General features: G+C 41.7%; 1 protein-coding gene across 4 annotated transcripts in view; it reads right to left on the bottom strand.

Moving 5' to 3' along the window:
- LOC126483880 (ctenidin-1-like) overlaps nt 1–19,027 on the bottom strand; it is a 616,668-nt gene that overhangs the window by 198,158 nt on the left and 399,483 nt on the right. Inside the window, exon 1 of one of the 4 annotated variants that reach the window (XM_050107133.1) lies at nt 2,642–2,727. The exons of the other annotated variants lie outside the window; for them this stretch is intronic. Within the exon in view, the coding sequence (XP_049963090.1) occupies nt 2,642–2,656 (15 nt within the window). The 5' untranslated portion in view covers nt 2,657–2,727. Of the gene's footprint in view, nt 1–2,641; nt 2,728–19,027 lie in introns of those variants that run through there. 4 annotated transcript variants of the gene reach the window in all.

Below are 19,027 nucleotides of genomic sequence, written 5' to 3' on the forward strand. Positions count from 1 at the left end.
CTCCGGATTTTTAAAGTAAGCAACAACCTGTGAATCTAATTCTTTGTCACAGCTGAAAATGCGAACCTCTACGGTTTAACACAGCGTGTGGGTTTGCAGTGAAAACCTATACAGCCATACCTGACAGATAAACCGAGCTTGTATGGGACACTAACATATGAAATACGTGGTCGGAAATCTCTAACAACGTTTGCAGCTCGATGTAAAGATGTGTCACGAACTGACAGCTTGCAAGACCTCATCGTGCTACAGTTACATCGTTTATTCTCATTAACTGGAAGCACGATTTCTCCTAATTCCCCTCTACCATCATGTGCGGTATTTGACAAGTCTATGAACGAATTAATTGGCCACTTAACTGACGTTCCAGTTCAAAATTTGGTTGCTTGCTATTCAGGTCGACACTTTCAGCAGATCACTCTCGGAAGTACAGTTAACTTACTTCCAACCGCTATACAATGGCCATTCTAGAAAGAGCAGACTTATCATGACAACAGGAAAAGCGGATGGATATCTCCAAACATTGTGGTACTAAAATGTGTTCTTAAACATTTGGTTCAGCCATCGTCCAAAACGTAAAAAACAAATCAACCTCGAGTGCCATATTAACTGCTGCGATTCCTCACTCAATCTATAGCTCCATAGCCCAACTAATGAGTCGTTTGCGGCACTTTCAATGTCAGCATTCGTCTCTCTGGGCTGAATTAGGGGCTTATGTAAGTTTCGTTGCCCCGTAAAGGATCATTCTGTCACTAACTTTCGTAACTGAGTTGTAATACAAATCTTTCTGAATAAGTAACAAAGATAGTTTCATTTTGAGTCAACAGCCATAACTGAACAATTGATTCCTTACATCTACTTGCGGTTGGATTCGGTGCCTCCCTGACATTTTATTCTTTCGTCACTGACAGCAGGCAAGACGGCTGAGAAGTACCTCTGGCGGAATGACCGAACACGGATCACTTAGAATCACACGCAGTTCGAGCTCATTTCTTCCCGTTCACTGTTTCTATCAGACGACAAATGTCTCGTTATGAAATTAAATTCACGGTTAGCTGTAATCAGTAAGTCTAATTAATCTTGCTACAACGAATCTTGAAAGATCATACCTCTGTAATCCGTTAGATTTATTTTTACTAATGAAACATAGACGATCTGTACATATAACTTCTCTAGGTAACATGGGGCACTATCTTCCTATGGTTCCATGTTGCTTTGTCTTAATCTACGCCTCTCATTTATACTAAACATGTGCCCTTAAAATACAACGTCATATTTTCCCAGTTTGGAACATCTTCGGCCCACTCCCAGCCTCCCGAAAGATGTTATGAAAATAAACAAAATAAAGAGAGATAAACTGCATAAAATGACGAGCAAGTCATCGGCGTTGCCTTCTTCTATACAGGAAAAGAATGCACAGAACAATAAGCCATATTTTTGTCTGGGATAAACTATCCCAAATGTAGATTGGGAATAGCTCTAATCTCCCGGCTTCCCCCAAAGTTTTCAGAAGTTTTTCGTGTCTTCGAGCCAAATGCCAGACCTTGAAACTGCCTGCTGAATACTGTATAGAGAACCCTTTCTCCCTCTCCTACCTCGCTGGAATTTGCTGATCGAAGCAATGTCCGAACCTCAATCTGCCTTCTCTGCCCATCGGACTGCAGAATGAAACACATTAAAACTAAATCAAGAGGTAAGGTGTTCATGTGTCTGAGGGATAAAATAATTTAAAACCAGGAAAATTATTATCAAACATATGGGGTCTCCTAAATGCGATGCCCGAGCCTGTCTGTCGTGTACAGTCAGAGTAGACGAGTGTGATGTTCACAGCTTCCCCAGTAGTAATGGAAATGATAAGCGTCACAGCAACCACTAACATAGAATAGAAGTTGCTGTGGGTTTGATTCAAAAGTGTCACTAGAGATGAATTTCTGATTCATTTAGACAGGAGGAGTAAGACTAATCACTAGAGATAAGGTCTCATTGTTGAGTCTGTGCTTTCCGAAGGTGGAACTGAGCGTACTTCTTGCACTATCCAACCTCGTTTACCTCGGAAGGCCTAGAACTAGCTAACATCTGGACTTTCTTCTTTAGTTAACATATATATGTTTAGATTGTATGTTATCTGCATCAAAGATAAATAGTGGGACGTATTTATCAGGTGAGGAACATTTGCGGAGGCGGCAGACAAAAGATTCTATAAAGAGACTAGCAGTAATGACGTTCCAAGTAGGTGAAAGTGGATAATGCTTGAAGAAAGTGATAATGATAATTATAGTGAAGATGACGATTATTCGAAGTAATGTTGTATTATCAACCGTTGACAACTGTGATATTGTTGGAGAAAGGCAGGGCATGAAGTATAAAATTTCTAGCACATCTTCAACCAGAAACGTAAAAACTGGAGAAAAAAGGAATGAAACTAGTAAAAAAGTGTTTGCTACAGAAAACTGACGAATCAGTAAGATTCAGTGGAGAACTTAAAGGTGCATTGTTCCTTAAAAAAGGTTGAAATAAGAATCACAGGTATTCCAACGGAAATGTAAGAGTTGGTGTGCGGCTAAAATCATGGGCATAGGTGATCTCAGATGGATCAGTACTTATACAGCATGATTGAAGGATATTATATTCTGGCGCTTACCTTGATAGAAGCCATGTCGTTTCCTTTCCTGTGAGGTGTCCTGCTCCAAGTCCACTGCACCTGCTACCCTGTGTGCTGAGGCTCAGTGAACTGGTGACCGACTCTTCGATGGGGACCCCTTTTATACCGAATCGCTTCCTGTGTCGGAGCGTCTTCACCGCTGGCCTGGGGGGTTGGGGAGGGGGGACCGGAGTGTGGAGAGATGTGGGCGAGGATGCGCCCGCCGCAAGTGGATTACGTCGCCCTGTAGGTTACGCATTTTTTGTGCCGGCCCTTCACGACTGCGGCGGCGATGTGATCTGCTCACACGCCGGCGGAAAGGTGGGGGCGATAGGTCACGAACAGGGCGACGGCGGGGGCGGAGCGGGGGCGGTAGGCGCGTTGCGACACTGCCCGCGGCTCAGCTTACGCACCCCCTCCTGCACCCCTTCGTACTGGAATGTCCGGAATGGAGCCTCGGACTCACCTTGGCCCTTCCTCGGGACACGTGTGCGACACGAATTCACTCTTCAAGACGCGCCTGTCAGTCGACGTTTTACACGACCCTATGTTTCACAGCGAATGGTGCAACAAAATAATAAATTAAACGAAAATATATTTAGTTAAAATGGTTAGAGAGAGAGAGAGATAAAAGGTTTTACTTACGGTATGCAGTTCAAGGCATGAAGAATCCAACGAAAATAGTAATGTCGTACAAAAAAACAATCAATGGTATCGAGAATACTGGTATAGCCTAAAATGTGACTTATTGTACCTCTGCACGCATGCTCCTCAAAATAGTTCACAGTTAGCCGAGGAGGGGCTTCATACCATCATTAGGTGCTTCCTGTTTCATTTATCCATGTATGGAACAGCAGAACTACAACTTCCTGCACGTTCCTAAATCACTGTTATCTTACTTCCTTTCTCCCTAGGCGAAGTACCGGATGTATCACTATTAACTGCGCAAAATGTGAGGGTGAAAACCTGCATTTATAGGAGTTGAACCTTTCCAGTAAACTGATCGCAAATGCGTGTTTACGGTCAGTCACTAACATCAGCATCAGATATTATCCTAGTTAGTACAAATGTATTTTTAATGTAAAGCTTTCTATTAAGCCTCCATGTAACTAGGTTCGAATTTCGTCCATGGCCCACCTTAAAAAGAAATGCGCAGTACATACTACAACATACCGTACGCTCCCACCTATGTTTATGTTTAGTCTCTATAGCGAGTTATAAATTCATTCAAACACTTCAGTACAATCTCGTGAACTTCATGAGAGTGCACAGTTCACTACTTCAGTTCTTCTTCTGTATTAACGAGAGTGTTTTGCATTTCAGTTTTGCGATGACCTCAGACAGTTAGTCAGAACTGAGATGAGTTGGTCTTGGAGGTGAAGTTATATACTCTGTTCGACATTTCCACCTTGGGTAATATTGGCGGGTAGGATGCCATCTTACACTGTCAGCGGTCTGTACCGATTCTCCTCCATACGTGCGCCATATTCCCTTACCATAATCCATATGCTGAATCTGATCCGAAACAGATTGCGATTTAATCGAGAAGTTTACATTTGCACTAACTAGAGCAAAACTGCGTCGCGAAGTCAGCGGTAGCTCGTAAGCGCACGTTCGCAATTATGTCGAAGATGGCTTCTTTGTGGACATATTTTTATCAAAAATATTTTATCTGTATTATAATATTGTCACGTAGTAAAAGATGTAACTAGATGAATGACTAACACTAACTTCACTTAACGAAGGTTTATTCAGCACTTGCACATACAAGAGCGTGGAGCGAACTGCCTCCGGCCAGAACACATACACTATAGATACAGCTACAGAACATTCCAATACAATGATTCTTGTGATATTTGTGGATACTTCTAGAATGTACTCGAAAATGGCTCAAATGGCTCTGAGCACTATGGGACTCAACTGCTGAGGTCATTAGTCCCCTAGAACTTAGAACTAGTTCTAGGTGCTACAGTCTGGAGCCGAGCGACCGCTACGGTCGCAGGTTCGAATCCTGCCTCGGGCATGGATGTGTGTGATGTCCTTAGGTTAGTTAGGTTTAATTAGTTCTAAGTTCTAGGCGACTGATGACCTCGGAAGTTAAGTCGCATAGTGCTCAGAGCCATTTGAACCAACCACTCCGGCCGGCCTTATCTTCTTCCGTGGCAATATTTCTTTTACCAGTGTCTGTTTTCGCTATTAATAACGATATGCCATACATGCTATCGAAGCTGGAATATTAATATTTATTGTGCCGCCGTAGCCTATTGTCAAAAATTTATTCAACAGTGCTGCACGAGAGCCAAGGCATTTTTACTCTCAGCTATAGGTTCGCAATGTCTGTATTTAGTCTCTGTGTAGCTTTCGGATATGCTTGCAGACACTGCCATCGTTCTACAGCCGTATTAAACCGACTAAATAGGTTCGTGGAGGGTACAAATTGTAAGACATAGATTAGAATATATCCAGCAAATAACTGAGGATGTAGGTTGAAATTGCTACTCTGAGATGAAAAGGCCGGCACTGGAGACGATTTCTTGGTGGGCCGCATTAAAAGAATCGGAAGACTGAGAGTCGAACCTGTATTTTCCACTTAACGCGAGCGTCGCCTTCACAACTTTGGCTATCCGTGTACGCCTACCCCATCGCCTGGTCCAAACTTCCGTAATGTCACAGTGTCTACGTCCCATGTTCGTACATATTCCTGTGATTCCCGCATAGGTAGGAACACTGTTGTTCTCGCCGTTTTGGGTTGCTGAAGCATGAAATACAGGTTCACAAAGTCTGTGTTGTCCAGCGTCTGTAGAGTCTAATGCTTCGTGATCCGATACAAATTTTCAGCTGTCACTAACAATTTTCACAGTTGATGTACAATCGTTTTCGTGATTTGTGAATAGATTTCGTTCGTTTATACGGCTGCTGATCGTCGGTAGTGTCTACCGATATTGTACAGAATAAGTGAGAGTATAGGACGTTGACACTGTGACATATGGAGGTTTGGATCGATGTGCGAGGTGTGTGCATATCACCAAAGAGGTTAAGTTGGGAAATCCGGGTTTGTGTCCCGATATAGCACAAATTCTCATATGTAACTAATCATTTGTACAGGCGTTGTATAACCGTATTCGCAGATTGCGAAAACATTTCGTTAACTCTCATTTAAGTTTCCTACGGACCTTATCTATATGACGTGCTGTACTCTCTGCAAGTGTCTTGAATTATTTCGACACCTCACTTTCGGCCATAACTCTCTAAGGTAGGCTGAACTATTGCATTGCTTGCTGTTTCTTCAAAAGCTGCACCGTACTTAGCAAGAACTCTCCCATTAGACCTAACTGTTCCACTCCACCTTTCCTGCTACTGGTTTCCTCATTTTTCTCCACTCATTATCCCCTATAGCGTTACACGAAGTATTTAAACTATGTGACTCACTGCAGAAACTTATCAGTAATGTCCTGTTTGTTATTGTCACGTTATTTCTTTTGTTCATGTAGCTCTCTTAACAATTTTTTATTGAAAGATTCATTTTTAACTCTCATCTCCTTAATTCAAGAATCACTTTTGCGGAATCTAATAATGGCACTCGACCAATCCACTGAGCCTAGATTCAATCTAATATCGAAAAAACCCTATATCAAAATACAGTAAATGTCAGCGTTCAATACTCGTGCGTACCATAGGCGTCTGCTAAGTACTCGTTAGATCCCTCCTCGCTCTACTTCAGTAAGAATGAATTACCTTGGATCCTATATAAACCAATAGGGAATACGATAAACTGTAATGAAACGGTTAAATTTGTGACCATAGAAACCTAGTCTACGTTATGACACCAGCAGTCAATAAAAAAGAGAAATTGTATGCGACTGTAATGATATAATAGCTACAATTTACTGATGTGTTGTTGGCGATACATCACGCCATCGCTGTTCATTCCACAGTGTCTTGACTGTACACAGATCTTATCATGAGAAGCAAGAAAATTTAGTGAAATAAATTCAGCATGTCCTAAAACTGCAGCTACGAACACCATAATCTAGAGCGAGAAATTATAGTTGCTACAATTATCATTTCTTCAAGAGCTGTTGAAATATTAAGTGGAGATACGGAAAGATGCAGTCAGATCCAAACACATCTACTGCAATTTGTGTGTTTTTTTTTTTTTTTTTTTTTTTTTTTTTAAAGTAGAGAAACACAGAAAACGTATGGGCCTGCGCTGAACTGCGCCCGTCATTTTAAAGTTGCAGTGCCTAGAGTATTCATCCCATAAACGTGCTTCGCAAGCGTGCTGGTACGCCACATAAAATGAATTCGTCGTTTCGAAGTTATAATTTATCTTAAATTTCGAATACAGTACTTTTATCCCTAAATTTTTTAGTTTGTTAAATTTTATTATTACTAGCCTCATGAGACTAGCTGACCATGTAAATGAACTATCACGATACCTGATTCTCGTTTCTTATTTGGTGACAGTCCTTTGTTCGCGGGAGAGCGTTACCGTGGCAACAAGACCAGGCAGTTTACCACGTACGCTGTGATAGTTTGGTGACTCGAACTTCTACTTCTATGGACACATGTACAGTCTCCGTCTTTTACGATTTCATGGTCGTCAGAACGTGTAATGTATAAGATCAAACTAATACAGTGTAAGATAGTCGTAGCCTGTAAGGATTTGGTGACGTAATACTGCGATCTTAACGACTTTAGTTTCTGAAGTACATAGAAACTGAAACATTGCATGAAACATTCCGTGACCATCAGTCATCAGATATCATGTGGTCTGGGTGACGCTGACGTCATATCTGCGGATGGTGTAGGTAGTTCTGTACTGTATTTCCTTAGCTTTCCGTGGGTGCACACACACACACACACACACACACACACACACACACACACACACAAGGTGCGGCGTGACGTTTCACAACACAGGTCACGAGCCTCGCTCCTCCGTGCTTCGCCCTCCGACCGGAGACCGTGCCGTGGCTCGCATTGGAGCAGGTGGAGTATCGGCGTGCCGCTTGGGTCCATATCTCTGCCAGCTGCTTACGCCGTCCCACCGGATTCTTTGTGAGTACACCGACATGGAGGAAATTAACACGACTGCATCACTTGTAACATCTACTTTAGTTCGTTCTTGGCTGAGTGGTTGAATGGACATCGATTGTTCACCTCAGTACGACCCTTCCGTGAGTTTGTGCTGTAGTCACATGGTGATACTACTGACGGATTCTCAAGGGCAACTGCATAAATAAATCTAGGAGATAGCATAAAACAATATGTAAACAGTATGCCTGTTTACGGTACCATCGTCATCAGTTATCTGACATTACCAGACATTATGCTCTTCAATTGTGCGTGTTATTATTGTCCCTGCATGTTTTCTAAAGTCGTTTACCCATTTTCCATTAGGGCGTCGTCCCGGTCTCGGGATCCAGCAAAGAAAATCTCTCCGGTCCGTCTACATCCATTCACCTCATTACACGTCCTGCCCGCTTTCTGTATATTTTCATCACAGTCATTATAAGGTCTTTCACTTCAGTCTCCTCATTGATCTACTTATTCGTCTTTCTTCTAGAACACTACTGCCATTAAAATAGCAACTCCAAGAAGGACAGCAAACAGTAAATTTTACTTATTTCAGGAAGAATACGTGATTAATTTTGTAGTTAGAGCTACAAAACTATCACAGACTATCGTAATTAAGCGTAGACTGCAGTAGTTTTCCTAGTAGCTTTCGTCAGTTAAGGCCGTACCCGAGTTACCTGTACGTTTTGGCGCTAGAAAAGGCAATTTCATCAACAAAAAAAGGTAAAATAAAAAAGACGTAAAAGAAAAATACATCAAACATGGCATCAATATTTCGTCGAACTTACATAAAACATGTTTCTGTCACTCATAAACAAATTACGCATTAATCAGTAATAAGGCAGGAAATTCTTTCCTTTGATCGTGACAAAAGCGTTACATTGAGTACAAAATAACAACAATAATTATTTAAAATTTTTTATGTTTGTGCATATAAACTGTACTTGCATCAAAAGTAATTGCTTTGGTTACATAAAAGAGCAGAAATTATGCAATCAACAAATTTGTGTTACGTATAAAACTTGATGTATATTCTGTGAGGACACAAAATACACAATGGACTAACATTGAATTATGTGCGGTTCTAATTGTGTGCAAAACAAACAACCAGATGAACAAAAAAATTAAACAGGAATCGTCTACTCGCTTACACATTCATTTATGTTCCCTTCTCTACCAGTTATACCAGTACACCACTAATCCTATCATTTACTACGTCATTTGTGCAGTGTGCCAAAACAGCTTAACGGTAGTTTCGGTAGCACAACTCTAGTTGTACGTGATTCGGGGTTAAGCAGGTTGTATGTCCATTGTAGGTAGAAATGGAAAGGGCGAGTACAGCGCACTGAAACAAGCAAATAATCCTAATAAGCACTGGTCCAGAAAACAATGGTTTTCCGAAAACAACGTATTAGGCCTGAGTACATGAACACCTTACACCAAAGGCCCCGACGATTCTGACTGTAGGCATGTGCTTGAGGATCAACGGTTACAACAACTGCTGCACATGGCAGCCTTTCATATGATAGCAGGCTTCATTACGTTTCCTAATCGATGCTCGTACACATTCAAAGATCCCAAGTATGTTCCAAATGCACTGACAATCACCCACAACGCATTCCCGGGATTCATCGACACTATCAGCAGGGCTGAAATACGCCGAAGCTTTTAAATATAATAAATATAGAACGGTTTCAAGTCGGCGGGCCTACGAGGCCATAGCCCTTGTCGTCGAAACGCTATTTACCAGCGTTTAGGCTCGTTAAAATTTACACCTCACTTTCCGTGTGTCCAAATAAATGTAGTCTTAGACATTAACACTGTTGTAGCATCGGTGTGATTGCCCTAGTGCATATATCGTAAGGTGGAAACTGTTAATTTACGGGCCTATGTTTTTTTTTTTTTAGGATTTTTTGCCTCTTGCAGTGTGCTTCAAGTCCGTTCCGATAGCTGAGTGGTCAGCGCAGCAGTCTGTCACGCCAAGGGGCGGGGTTCGATTCCCAGCTGGGTCGGAGATTTTCTCCACTGAGGGACTGGGTGTTGTCCTCATTATCATTTCATCATCATCAGTGGAAGGCAACGAGAAACCACCACTGGAATCACTTCCCTAGACGCTCATGTGGTGGACATCTGACGACGCTTCCCCCATGACAAGACCTGCCGTAAGGCAGAACAAAAAGTTAAAAAATGTCCTATACTCACCCTTTTCGCTTGTGCTTATAATAGTCAAACACCCAGTATACGAAGCGAAATGTAGTGCATATAAGCTTACAACTCTGGCAGTACCAATGTATGTAACACGGAAGGTAGGACGGAAGGAAGGAAAATTAGAATTTAACCTCCCGTCAACATCAAGCTCGTTGGAGCACAAGCTCGCAGTGTCCCGAGGATGGGGAAAAAAATCGGCCATGCCCTTTCTAAGGAATCATCGCGGAATTTACATTGACTGGTTTCGGGAAATCACGGAAGACCTAAATCTGGATGGCCGGACGCAAATTTGAACCGTCCTCTCGAATGTGACTCCAGTGTGTTGACCACTGCGCCACCTAGCTCGGTGCTGTAACCGGGCTAGACATAAGACTCGAACTGGATTTTCGTGACAGATACGGATACTTCGTTTCGCAGGGTTCAGTAATCGTAGTCGCTTACGAGCAATGGCTGGACAGCCTCTCGGTAAACCACCGCTAGAGGAATATAACGGGTGAGGGATCTCGGAAACGTGCTGTCAAGGCGACAGTAGAACACCTTCTGAATCAAGGTACACGAGCAGAGCACGGGAAACTTGTGGTCTTGCGTTATCTCGTTGAAACATGTCACCGTGATGGGGTACAGTCCCAGTACTGTCGTTCGGCGCATCACTGTCGGTGCACCTCTCTCTGCTGTCGCGCCAACGGAAGCTTCAACAATGATCGCCGTAGTGACAGCCCATGGTACTCCAGACGCCGTGAAGTTACCAGTATCTCTACAAACAAGCCCATTTTCCGACTAAAGGTTCGTGACGTGGCTGTACGGTCATGTACGGCCGAGCAAACAATATCTGTGTGCACTCAGGCGTTGCTCGCCTTGGGCCGTAGAGATTGTGCACGGCTTTCAATGTGTCCCTCGGTAAACTATGGATTCCATATTCGCATGACTGTCCCAGCATCCCTACCAATGTGAGCAGCAATCTCACCGAACGATAAGTCATCACTCCGCCGCTGACGAATTCCAACAAGCGATGGCAGACGCATCCCGTTCTTACACGATGAATAAAATGGTATTCTCACAAAGAAAACAACATTCAAATGCGGTTTCTGAATGATAAACCAGCCGTGTAATCCTTCCTTATACATACATTATAGATGGTGTTACTGCTACCTACATAGTGCAATAACGATCAAATGGGAATCATTTTTATTTTCACACAAATGATACACTTGACGCCTTTTGACGTCTGTTGCATATCGCCATTGTGGCACTGAAAATTTAGTGACCAGCTGTGTAAACCCCAACAGGCAACCATCTCACCATTGTCCGCCGATTAGCCCTCAGTTTTTCAACACTTTGAAAGTATCCTTCAAAAGGTTATAATACCCGTATAATTGTAGAGCCAGGCGGTGAATATGCAAGCCTGAGTAACTGAGATATGTTGACTGGAAATATCTGAAGCTTATTTGAGATGGAAATATGTGAAGCTCACGCTACACGATGTGAAATCGACTTACTGGTCGATCAAACAATACGATTGCGAGAAAGATATATGTTCTCAGTAAAATTTACATACTCTAACTGACACTGTGAGAAGATGACTTTCTATTAAATGTTGGCCCTGAATGTTGTGAAGCTTTGTTAGCTTAGAAAACAATTGCTTTACCAGAATTATCAGTGTCATTGCACATCAATAAAACGCATTTGACTTTATCCGTTAAATCTACTTGAAAACACAATGTACCACTTTCATAACATATTTGACTCTCATTAAAATTCTGAATTTATACTGATATTATTCTCGTCAATGCTCTCTGACAATCACTGTGCCTGACTCTGAATATGAAGTACAACGATAAATAAATTTATGGCTTACGTGTGCGCAATGGACCGCTTGCCTGCTCTGCAATTTTGGTTTTTATAAGATAATGATCTGACCGTCAAAATTAAGTTGCATTCAGCGTACTCGCGATGTGTAATGCGAGACTTGACTTCATCAGCCCTAAAAATGTTACTCAGCACACAATTCGCGATTTACAATGAGACTGGCAATCAAATAAAACCATGAATGCAAATGGAAAATCGGGTACTAATTTCACCAACAAGAAATAACTGGAACGAAACTTTAAGTTTTAACTGAGCTTCATTAATTCATAATAACAATACAATTTTCCACACATCTCACAAGTGAACTAATTGGCAAAATGTCCCTTTAGCATTTATCACTGCGGCGAAAGACTGGCTCATACAACTTCATTAAAAAAATCTTAAAGAAAATATAAATCATAATCACTCTTATACAATCATCATACTAAGTAATTACAAATATAACAAACCACGTTAACTTTAAATGTAACTTTTCTATTTCATATAATGTTATAATCGTTCTGTTTATCATCTCACTTTAAACATCAGCTTACAAAATATGCTCCAAATAATGCTGCCTGCACTCCAGGGAAAGCCAGGCAAGCACCCGTCCACTTCAAATCAAGTACAGTACCACATATTTGCTAACAGCACAATCTGCCTCTGCTCTGACAAAGTAAAGCTAACCTCTCCGAGCAACATCTCTAGTCCCAAACATGGTTCCAAAGTGTATAATTATAGAGGCATCGTTAAAGAGATATTACAAGGATTGAGAGCATTTATCAAATTTACAAAATAACTCAGATTTGTGGGTCATAATAAGAATTATCATAGCAAATGGAACAGTCACATTTCAACTTTTCGCATTAAGACTCCATGTCTATAGATGAAGAAGAAATCTCATTTCCATAACTCAAAATTGGAAATATACACTGTTTGTGGACCTTTCTGTCCAGACGTGAATCTTATTTGGTTAGTGAAACTATTTTAAGCCATTTTTACTCTTGAAACTGCCTGGCAGATTAAAACTGTTTGCCGGACCGAGACTCGAACTCGGGACCTTTGCCTTTCACGGGCAAGTGCTCTACCAATTCAGCTACCCAAGCACGACTCACACCCCGTCCTCACAGCTGTAATTCCGCCAGTACCTCGTCTCCTACCTTCCAAACTTTCACTCTGCATTTTTACTCTTCTATTTCTTTCTTATGTTTCCTCTCGAGTTAATATTTTCAGCAGCCATAGTTTCAAACACTCATCGACTTATTCTATAACTGCAATGCTAATTTATTTCTTTTCTGTATGTTGGTCGCAATTTATTTAGTCTTACTCTAATACATTTAAACCCGATTTCCAAACTTTTTCTTTTAATAGAAAGTGGATTTTCACGGCCGTTATTTGCTTCACTTAGGACATCAAGGCCGCGGCAACGTGGTCGATGCATAAAACTACTCAGTAATGTTTCGTCCCCATCCCGTCGAAACCTCTTCAGATATAATCTCCATGTGCTGTGTTCTTCAGGCACACTGACAGATGTCAATGGCGTTCCTGTCTGCCTTCTGCTGACTTAATGCTTTGCTTCTTCCTACCCGCCCCCTCCTCTCCCCATCACCATTACGTTGTTTCACAATATTTTCGGAACTTTTGTAATTCAGGAAAGTACCTCCTTGATGAACCCACCACCCATTCCTGTGGCTACATGTTCTTCCACATTTCATTTTCATTTCGTTCATAATCATGTTTTGTAGTCCACTTTGTTCCTTGAACCATTTGTTCGTTTTTCTGTTTGTCCTAGTAATTCCCAGCACAAATAGGAAGAGAAAAATGAAACTGGCTTGGGAAATATTTCACACGTCTTCAGACAGGCAACCCAACTTACATCATCTGCCACAGTCATGGAGACACCTTAGGATAGGCAATCCATCTTAAATAATCTGCCCCAGTTATGATTACACGTAAAGCTAGGAAACCCATATTATATCAGCTGCCCCAGCTGTGGATACACCTTAAGATACGCAACCCAACTCACATCATGTGCCCAGTTGTGAATACAGGTTAAGACAGGCAACCCATCTTACATAATCTATCCCACTGCTGGATATACCTTAAGATAGGCAACCCAACTTACATCATTTGCCCCAGTCCACTATAAGAAGGCAATCCAACTCACATAATTTGCCCAGTTGTGGATACATCTTAAGATAGGTAATTCACCTTACATCATCTGACCCAGTTGTGGAAACACTTTACATTAGACAATACAAGTTAAATCATCTGCCCCTGTTCTGGATACACCTTAACATATCAACCGAACTTAAATCATATGCCCAGTGGCGGAAGATGTAATTTGGGTTGCCTATCCTAACTCGTTTGTTATATTGTATGAGCCAGTTTTATTTGCACACACTGTGCCTCTCCACTGCTGACTAAACAGCCCTCAGTTTTGGTCAAGTGTTCGGGATCAGCACCATCACATGGATGAAATCGAATGGATTCAGAAATGTGCAGCTAGATTTCTGGTCAGTACAGTCAGTATGAGAATGTATGATGCGCAAGGACCTTACGTGAAAATTCTTAGAACAATAATAACGTTTTCCTGCTATACTCTTTTTTTATGTTTAGAAAACGAATGTGCGAGAGATACCATAGCACTATTTTGTCACTTCCTTCATATACCTCACCAAAGAACCATAGGAACAAAATACAACAGTGTGGTGTTCTAACACAGAAATACATCCTGCTGAACCATTTATTAAATTACATGTCTGCAAGATCTTTTAAGGTTAATGCTTTTAGATAACCATCCACGAATTATAAACTGAGATAAAGTTCACATGACAGACCACTTTTATTTACAGCTTTCTCATATCAAATTACTCAGTGTAATATCCTCTAGGGTGTTTATAAATTGATATGAAGCTCTGAACATGAAAATGTCATTTCCAGCAGTGACAATATTGAGCATCAATGGACAAAGTTCAAGATTACTGTGCAATACGCTTTAGGCAGTTGTGTGCCGAGCAAAGCGGTAAGAGGTGCAAAAGACCCGTCGTCACGTGTCAGCCGTGTTATAAAGCTATCATAAAAGCAAATAACTTCACTGAAAATTTAAATGTAGCCAAAGCCTAACAGACAAACAAAAACTGAATTAGTATAAGGAAAGTCATGCGTGCAGTGTTCAACAAATTCGAAAGTCTATTTCTATCTATCGGCTTGTCAGAAAATGCTAAGAAGTTTTGGACTTAAAAAACTCTATGTCCGTCCATGAGAGCCAGAAGACACAGGGGCCCAGATTTATGTTGTGTTCCTTCAATTACGAAAGGCGTTTGACACACTGCCACACAGTTGCCTAACGGACAAAATAAGAGAGTACGGAATATCACACCATCTGTCTGATTGGATTGATGAGTTTGTAGCAGACAGAACACATAATGTCATTCTCAACACAGATAAATCTTCAAAGTGAAAGTAACTTCTGCCGTATTCCAAGTGAATGTTATGGGACCACTGCTTTTTTCAATGTATGTAAATGACCTAGTAGATAATGTAGAAAGTTCTGTGAAGCTTTTTGTGGATGTTGCTGTTGTACAGACAGAGATCGCAAAGCTAGAAAATAGTAGCGAAACGCAGGTAGACCGGCAGAGTATCGACGCTTGGTGCTGCGAGTGGCTGCTGATCCTCAACATAAACAGATGTAACGTATATATAAGGTGTACAACTTTGCTTCCGCCGTTTGCCGATAGGTGGCGACAACGGTAAGTAGCGGTCGAAAGAAACAGATCGGAGACGTCAGGCAGTTAGCTTGGACCTCGGTCAACATAACCTCATTCAAACTTTAGTCGATTTGTGACTGCATCATAAAGTTTTTCTTGATTAAAAATGCTAGTTTACGAGCCTAATTCTCGTCATTTGCGGGGGGGTGTTACTGTTTTGTTTCAATACGAAGGGAACAGCGGCTGATTCTCACCGAATGCTTTCAAGTAAGTATGGTGAGGACGCTATTAATGAAAGAACGTGTCGTGAGTGGTTTCAACGCTTCAAGAACGGTGATTTTAACGTCGTAGACCGGCACAGTGGTGGAAGAGAGAATGTTTCCGAAGACGCAGAATTGGAGACATTGCTCAGTGAAGACTCGCGTCAAACTCAAGAATAATTGGAACGATAAGTGGGAGTGACACAGCAAACCATTTCAAACGTCTCAAGGCTATGGGCATGATTCAGAAAGAAGGAACTTGGGTCCCGTGTGAGCTGAAACCAAGAGACGTTGAACGGCGTTTGTGTGTTTGTGAACAGTTGCTTCAGAGGCAAAAACGGAAGGGATTTCTGCGTCGCATTGTGACCGGGGACGAAAAATGTGTTCATTACGTAACCTTAAACCCAAAGAATCGTGGGGATATCCTGGCCATGCTTCCACGCCGACGGCCAAACCGAATATTCACGGCTCCAATATCATGCTCAGCATTTGATGGTTACAGCTCGGCGTCGTGTACTATGAGGAATTAAAACCAAGTGAAACAATCACAGGTGCTCGTTATCGAACGCGATTAATGCGTCTGAGCAGAGCATTAAACGACAAACGGCCGCAATACAGTGAGAGGCACGGTAAAGTGATTTTGCAGCACGACAACGCTCGACCCCACATTGCAAAAGAGGTCAAAACGTACTTGGAAACGGTAAAATGGGAAGTCTTACCCCACCCTCCGTATTCTACAGACATTGCTCCATCTGACTATCACCTGCCAGCCGGGGTGGCCGAGCGGTTCTGGGCGCTACAATCTGGAACCGCGCTACCGCTACGGTTGCAGGTTCGAATCCTCCCTCGAACATGGATGTGTGTGATGTCCTTAGGTTAGTTAGGTTTAAATAGTTCTAAGTTCTAGGAGACTGATGACCTCAGAAGTTAAGTCCCATAGTGCTCAGAGTTATTTGAACCATTTTTTTGTCTATCACCTGTTTAGATCAATGGCGCATGGCCTGGCTGACAAACACTTCCGATCTCATGAAGAAGTCACAAATTGGATCGATTCGTGGATCGCTTCAAAAGATTAACAATTTTTTGGACGCGGGATTCGTACACTGCCCGAAGATGGGAGGAAGTAGTGGCCAGCGACGGACAATACTTTGAATGATGCGTGTGTAACCAATTTGTTTTATTAAAGCCTCAAATGTTGGGGAAAAACCGGCGGAAGCAAAGTTGCGCACCTTGTAGAAAATCCCTTTATTGTATGATTACTTGATTTTATTTCTTTATCATATGGTTTTACAAGTACACTAAAGTACCTGCAATGAAATGTAAATATCCAGATGTGACAACCAGTCCAGAGCATTCGAGGTCACTTGCTGTAGAGTCCTTAGATAACCGTGGGCGCTCCTTAACAATGTGTTCTATTGTTTGCTCCTCGAATCCGCAGTCGCAGTCAGCAGATGAAAGGAAACATCACTTATTCAATTATAGCCACACTTCCCTTGAAGTTCGTTCCAGAATTGTTGGCACTTGGAGATCACTTAGAAAGAACTGATAATTTCTGAAAAACTCAGGGTACTTTGCATGTATTCTATCGGGTTGTTACTGTATCTTATAGGACATCGTACAAGGGAGAGTTTTTATGTGATCTCCTTGAGAAAGTTTATCTTAGCCACTTTCCTCCTTAGATCTTGTGGAGCAATATTAGCTAGGACGCGCGATACCTGGGTAACGGCTAAATATTTGGTAATTGTTCCACGAAGGTGTTGCTACACAGCAACAAATATGCAAGACAACCTATATAGTACACGACTGCAGAACAATCACTGGAAGCAGTTACTTCCATAAAATATCTACTGAGCGTTTGAAGTGGAACAACAACATAAAATTAATTGCAGGTAAGGCAGGTATCAGTTTGAGATTCAGTGGGAGGACCTCAGAAAAGTCAGTCTGTCACCACAGGAGGTAGTTTACAAAACTCTTGTTCGACCAATACTTGAATACTGCTCGTCAGCCTGGAAACTGTACCATATAGGATTGATAGGGGAAATAGGGAAGATCCGAAGAAGAGCAGCGCGTTTCGTTACTGGTTCATTTAATAAGCAGGAAAGCGTCACGGAGATGTTCAGCCAACTTCTGCGGCAGACACTGCAAGAGAGGCGTTCTGCATCTTGAAGCGGTTTTCCTGTTAAAGTTCCCTGAGCGTACGTTACTTGAAGAGTCATAACACTTTTCTTCCTCCTACATACATCTCGCAAGAAGACCATGAAGGTACAATTACAGAAATTCGAGCCACACGGAGGCAATCTCTCTTCATAAGAACCATTCGCAGATGAAACAGGAAAGGAGGAAATAACACTGGTACACAAGGTACTCTCCGCCACGAGAGTTTGTAGAGTATAGATGTAGACGTAGATGTAGACACGTGGAAAACCATTTTCCCGTGAGAACTTATTCTTTTGTTGTGATATTACACTACTATTCAAAGCGTTGTGCCTCAAAACTCTTCGCGCGTTTCTGTTTTACTGACTGTCTAACATTGCTTCATCAGAACTGCAATTATGGGAGACATAATGGGAGGTTTACTGTCTTTGGCCCGAAAAAAGCATGTTTTTTGAGAATTTTTTCTCGGTATGTGTTATAGATATCAGTTTTATGTTTACTGATATTTCCGCCACAAACTGGAATTTTTTCGAGCGGAAATGTTGAAGAGCAAAGACGGAAGTGCCGTCGGAACGTCCGCAACTGCGCGACTGCTACGGTCGCAGGTTCGAATCCTGCCTCGGACATGGATGTGTGTGATGTCCTTAGGTTAGTTAGGTTTCATTAGTTCTAAGTTCTAGGGGACTGATGACCTAAGATGTTAAGTCCCATAGTGCTCAGAACCATTTGAACCATTTTTGCCGTCGGAACGAAACAAAATTTCGATGTAGACCTCCACGCACCGTATGTCACAGGTCAGCCGGCTCATCTAAAATCAAAATTGAGTTTACGTTAGCGAAGTATATAATATTCTTTAGGAGTTGTACCTCGCTTAAGTTATTTGGACCACGTGAAACAAAATGACGGCTATTTGAAAAAAAATAGGGTTTTTTCATCGATTTTTCAACTTCGTCGACCAAGTAAACATATTTACAGTTGATGGATAGGAATAAAAGTGGTACAACTCCTAGACAATTTAGTTATCTTCGTCGTTACCAAACCGCGCGATAAAAAAAAAGTCATTTCGAGAAAACGCGTTTTAGTTTTGACTGCATATAAATGCAATATTATGCAACTTACGTTCAATCCGC

Source organism: Schistocerca serialis, chromosome 6 (genome assembly GCF_023864345.2).
Source record: "Schistocerca serialis cubense isolate TAMUIC-IGC-003099 chromosome 6, iqSchSeri2.2, whole genome shotgun sequence".
NCBI lineage: Eukaryota > Metazoa > Arthropoda > Insecta > Orthoptera > Acrididae > Schistocerca > Schistocerca serialis.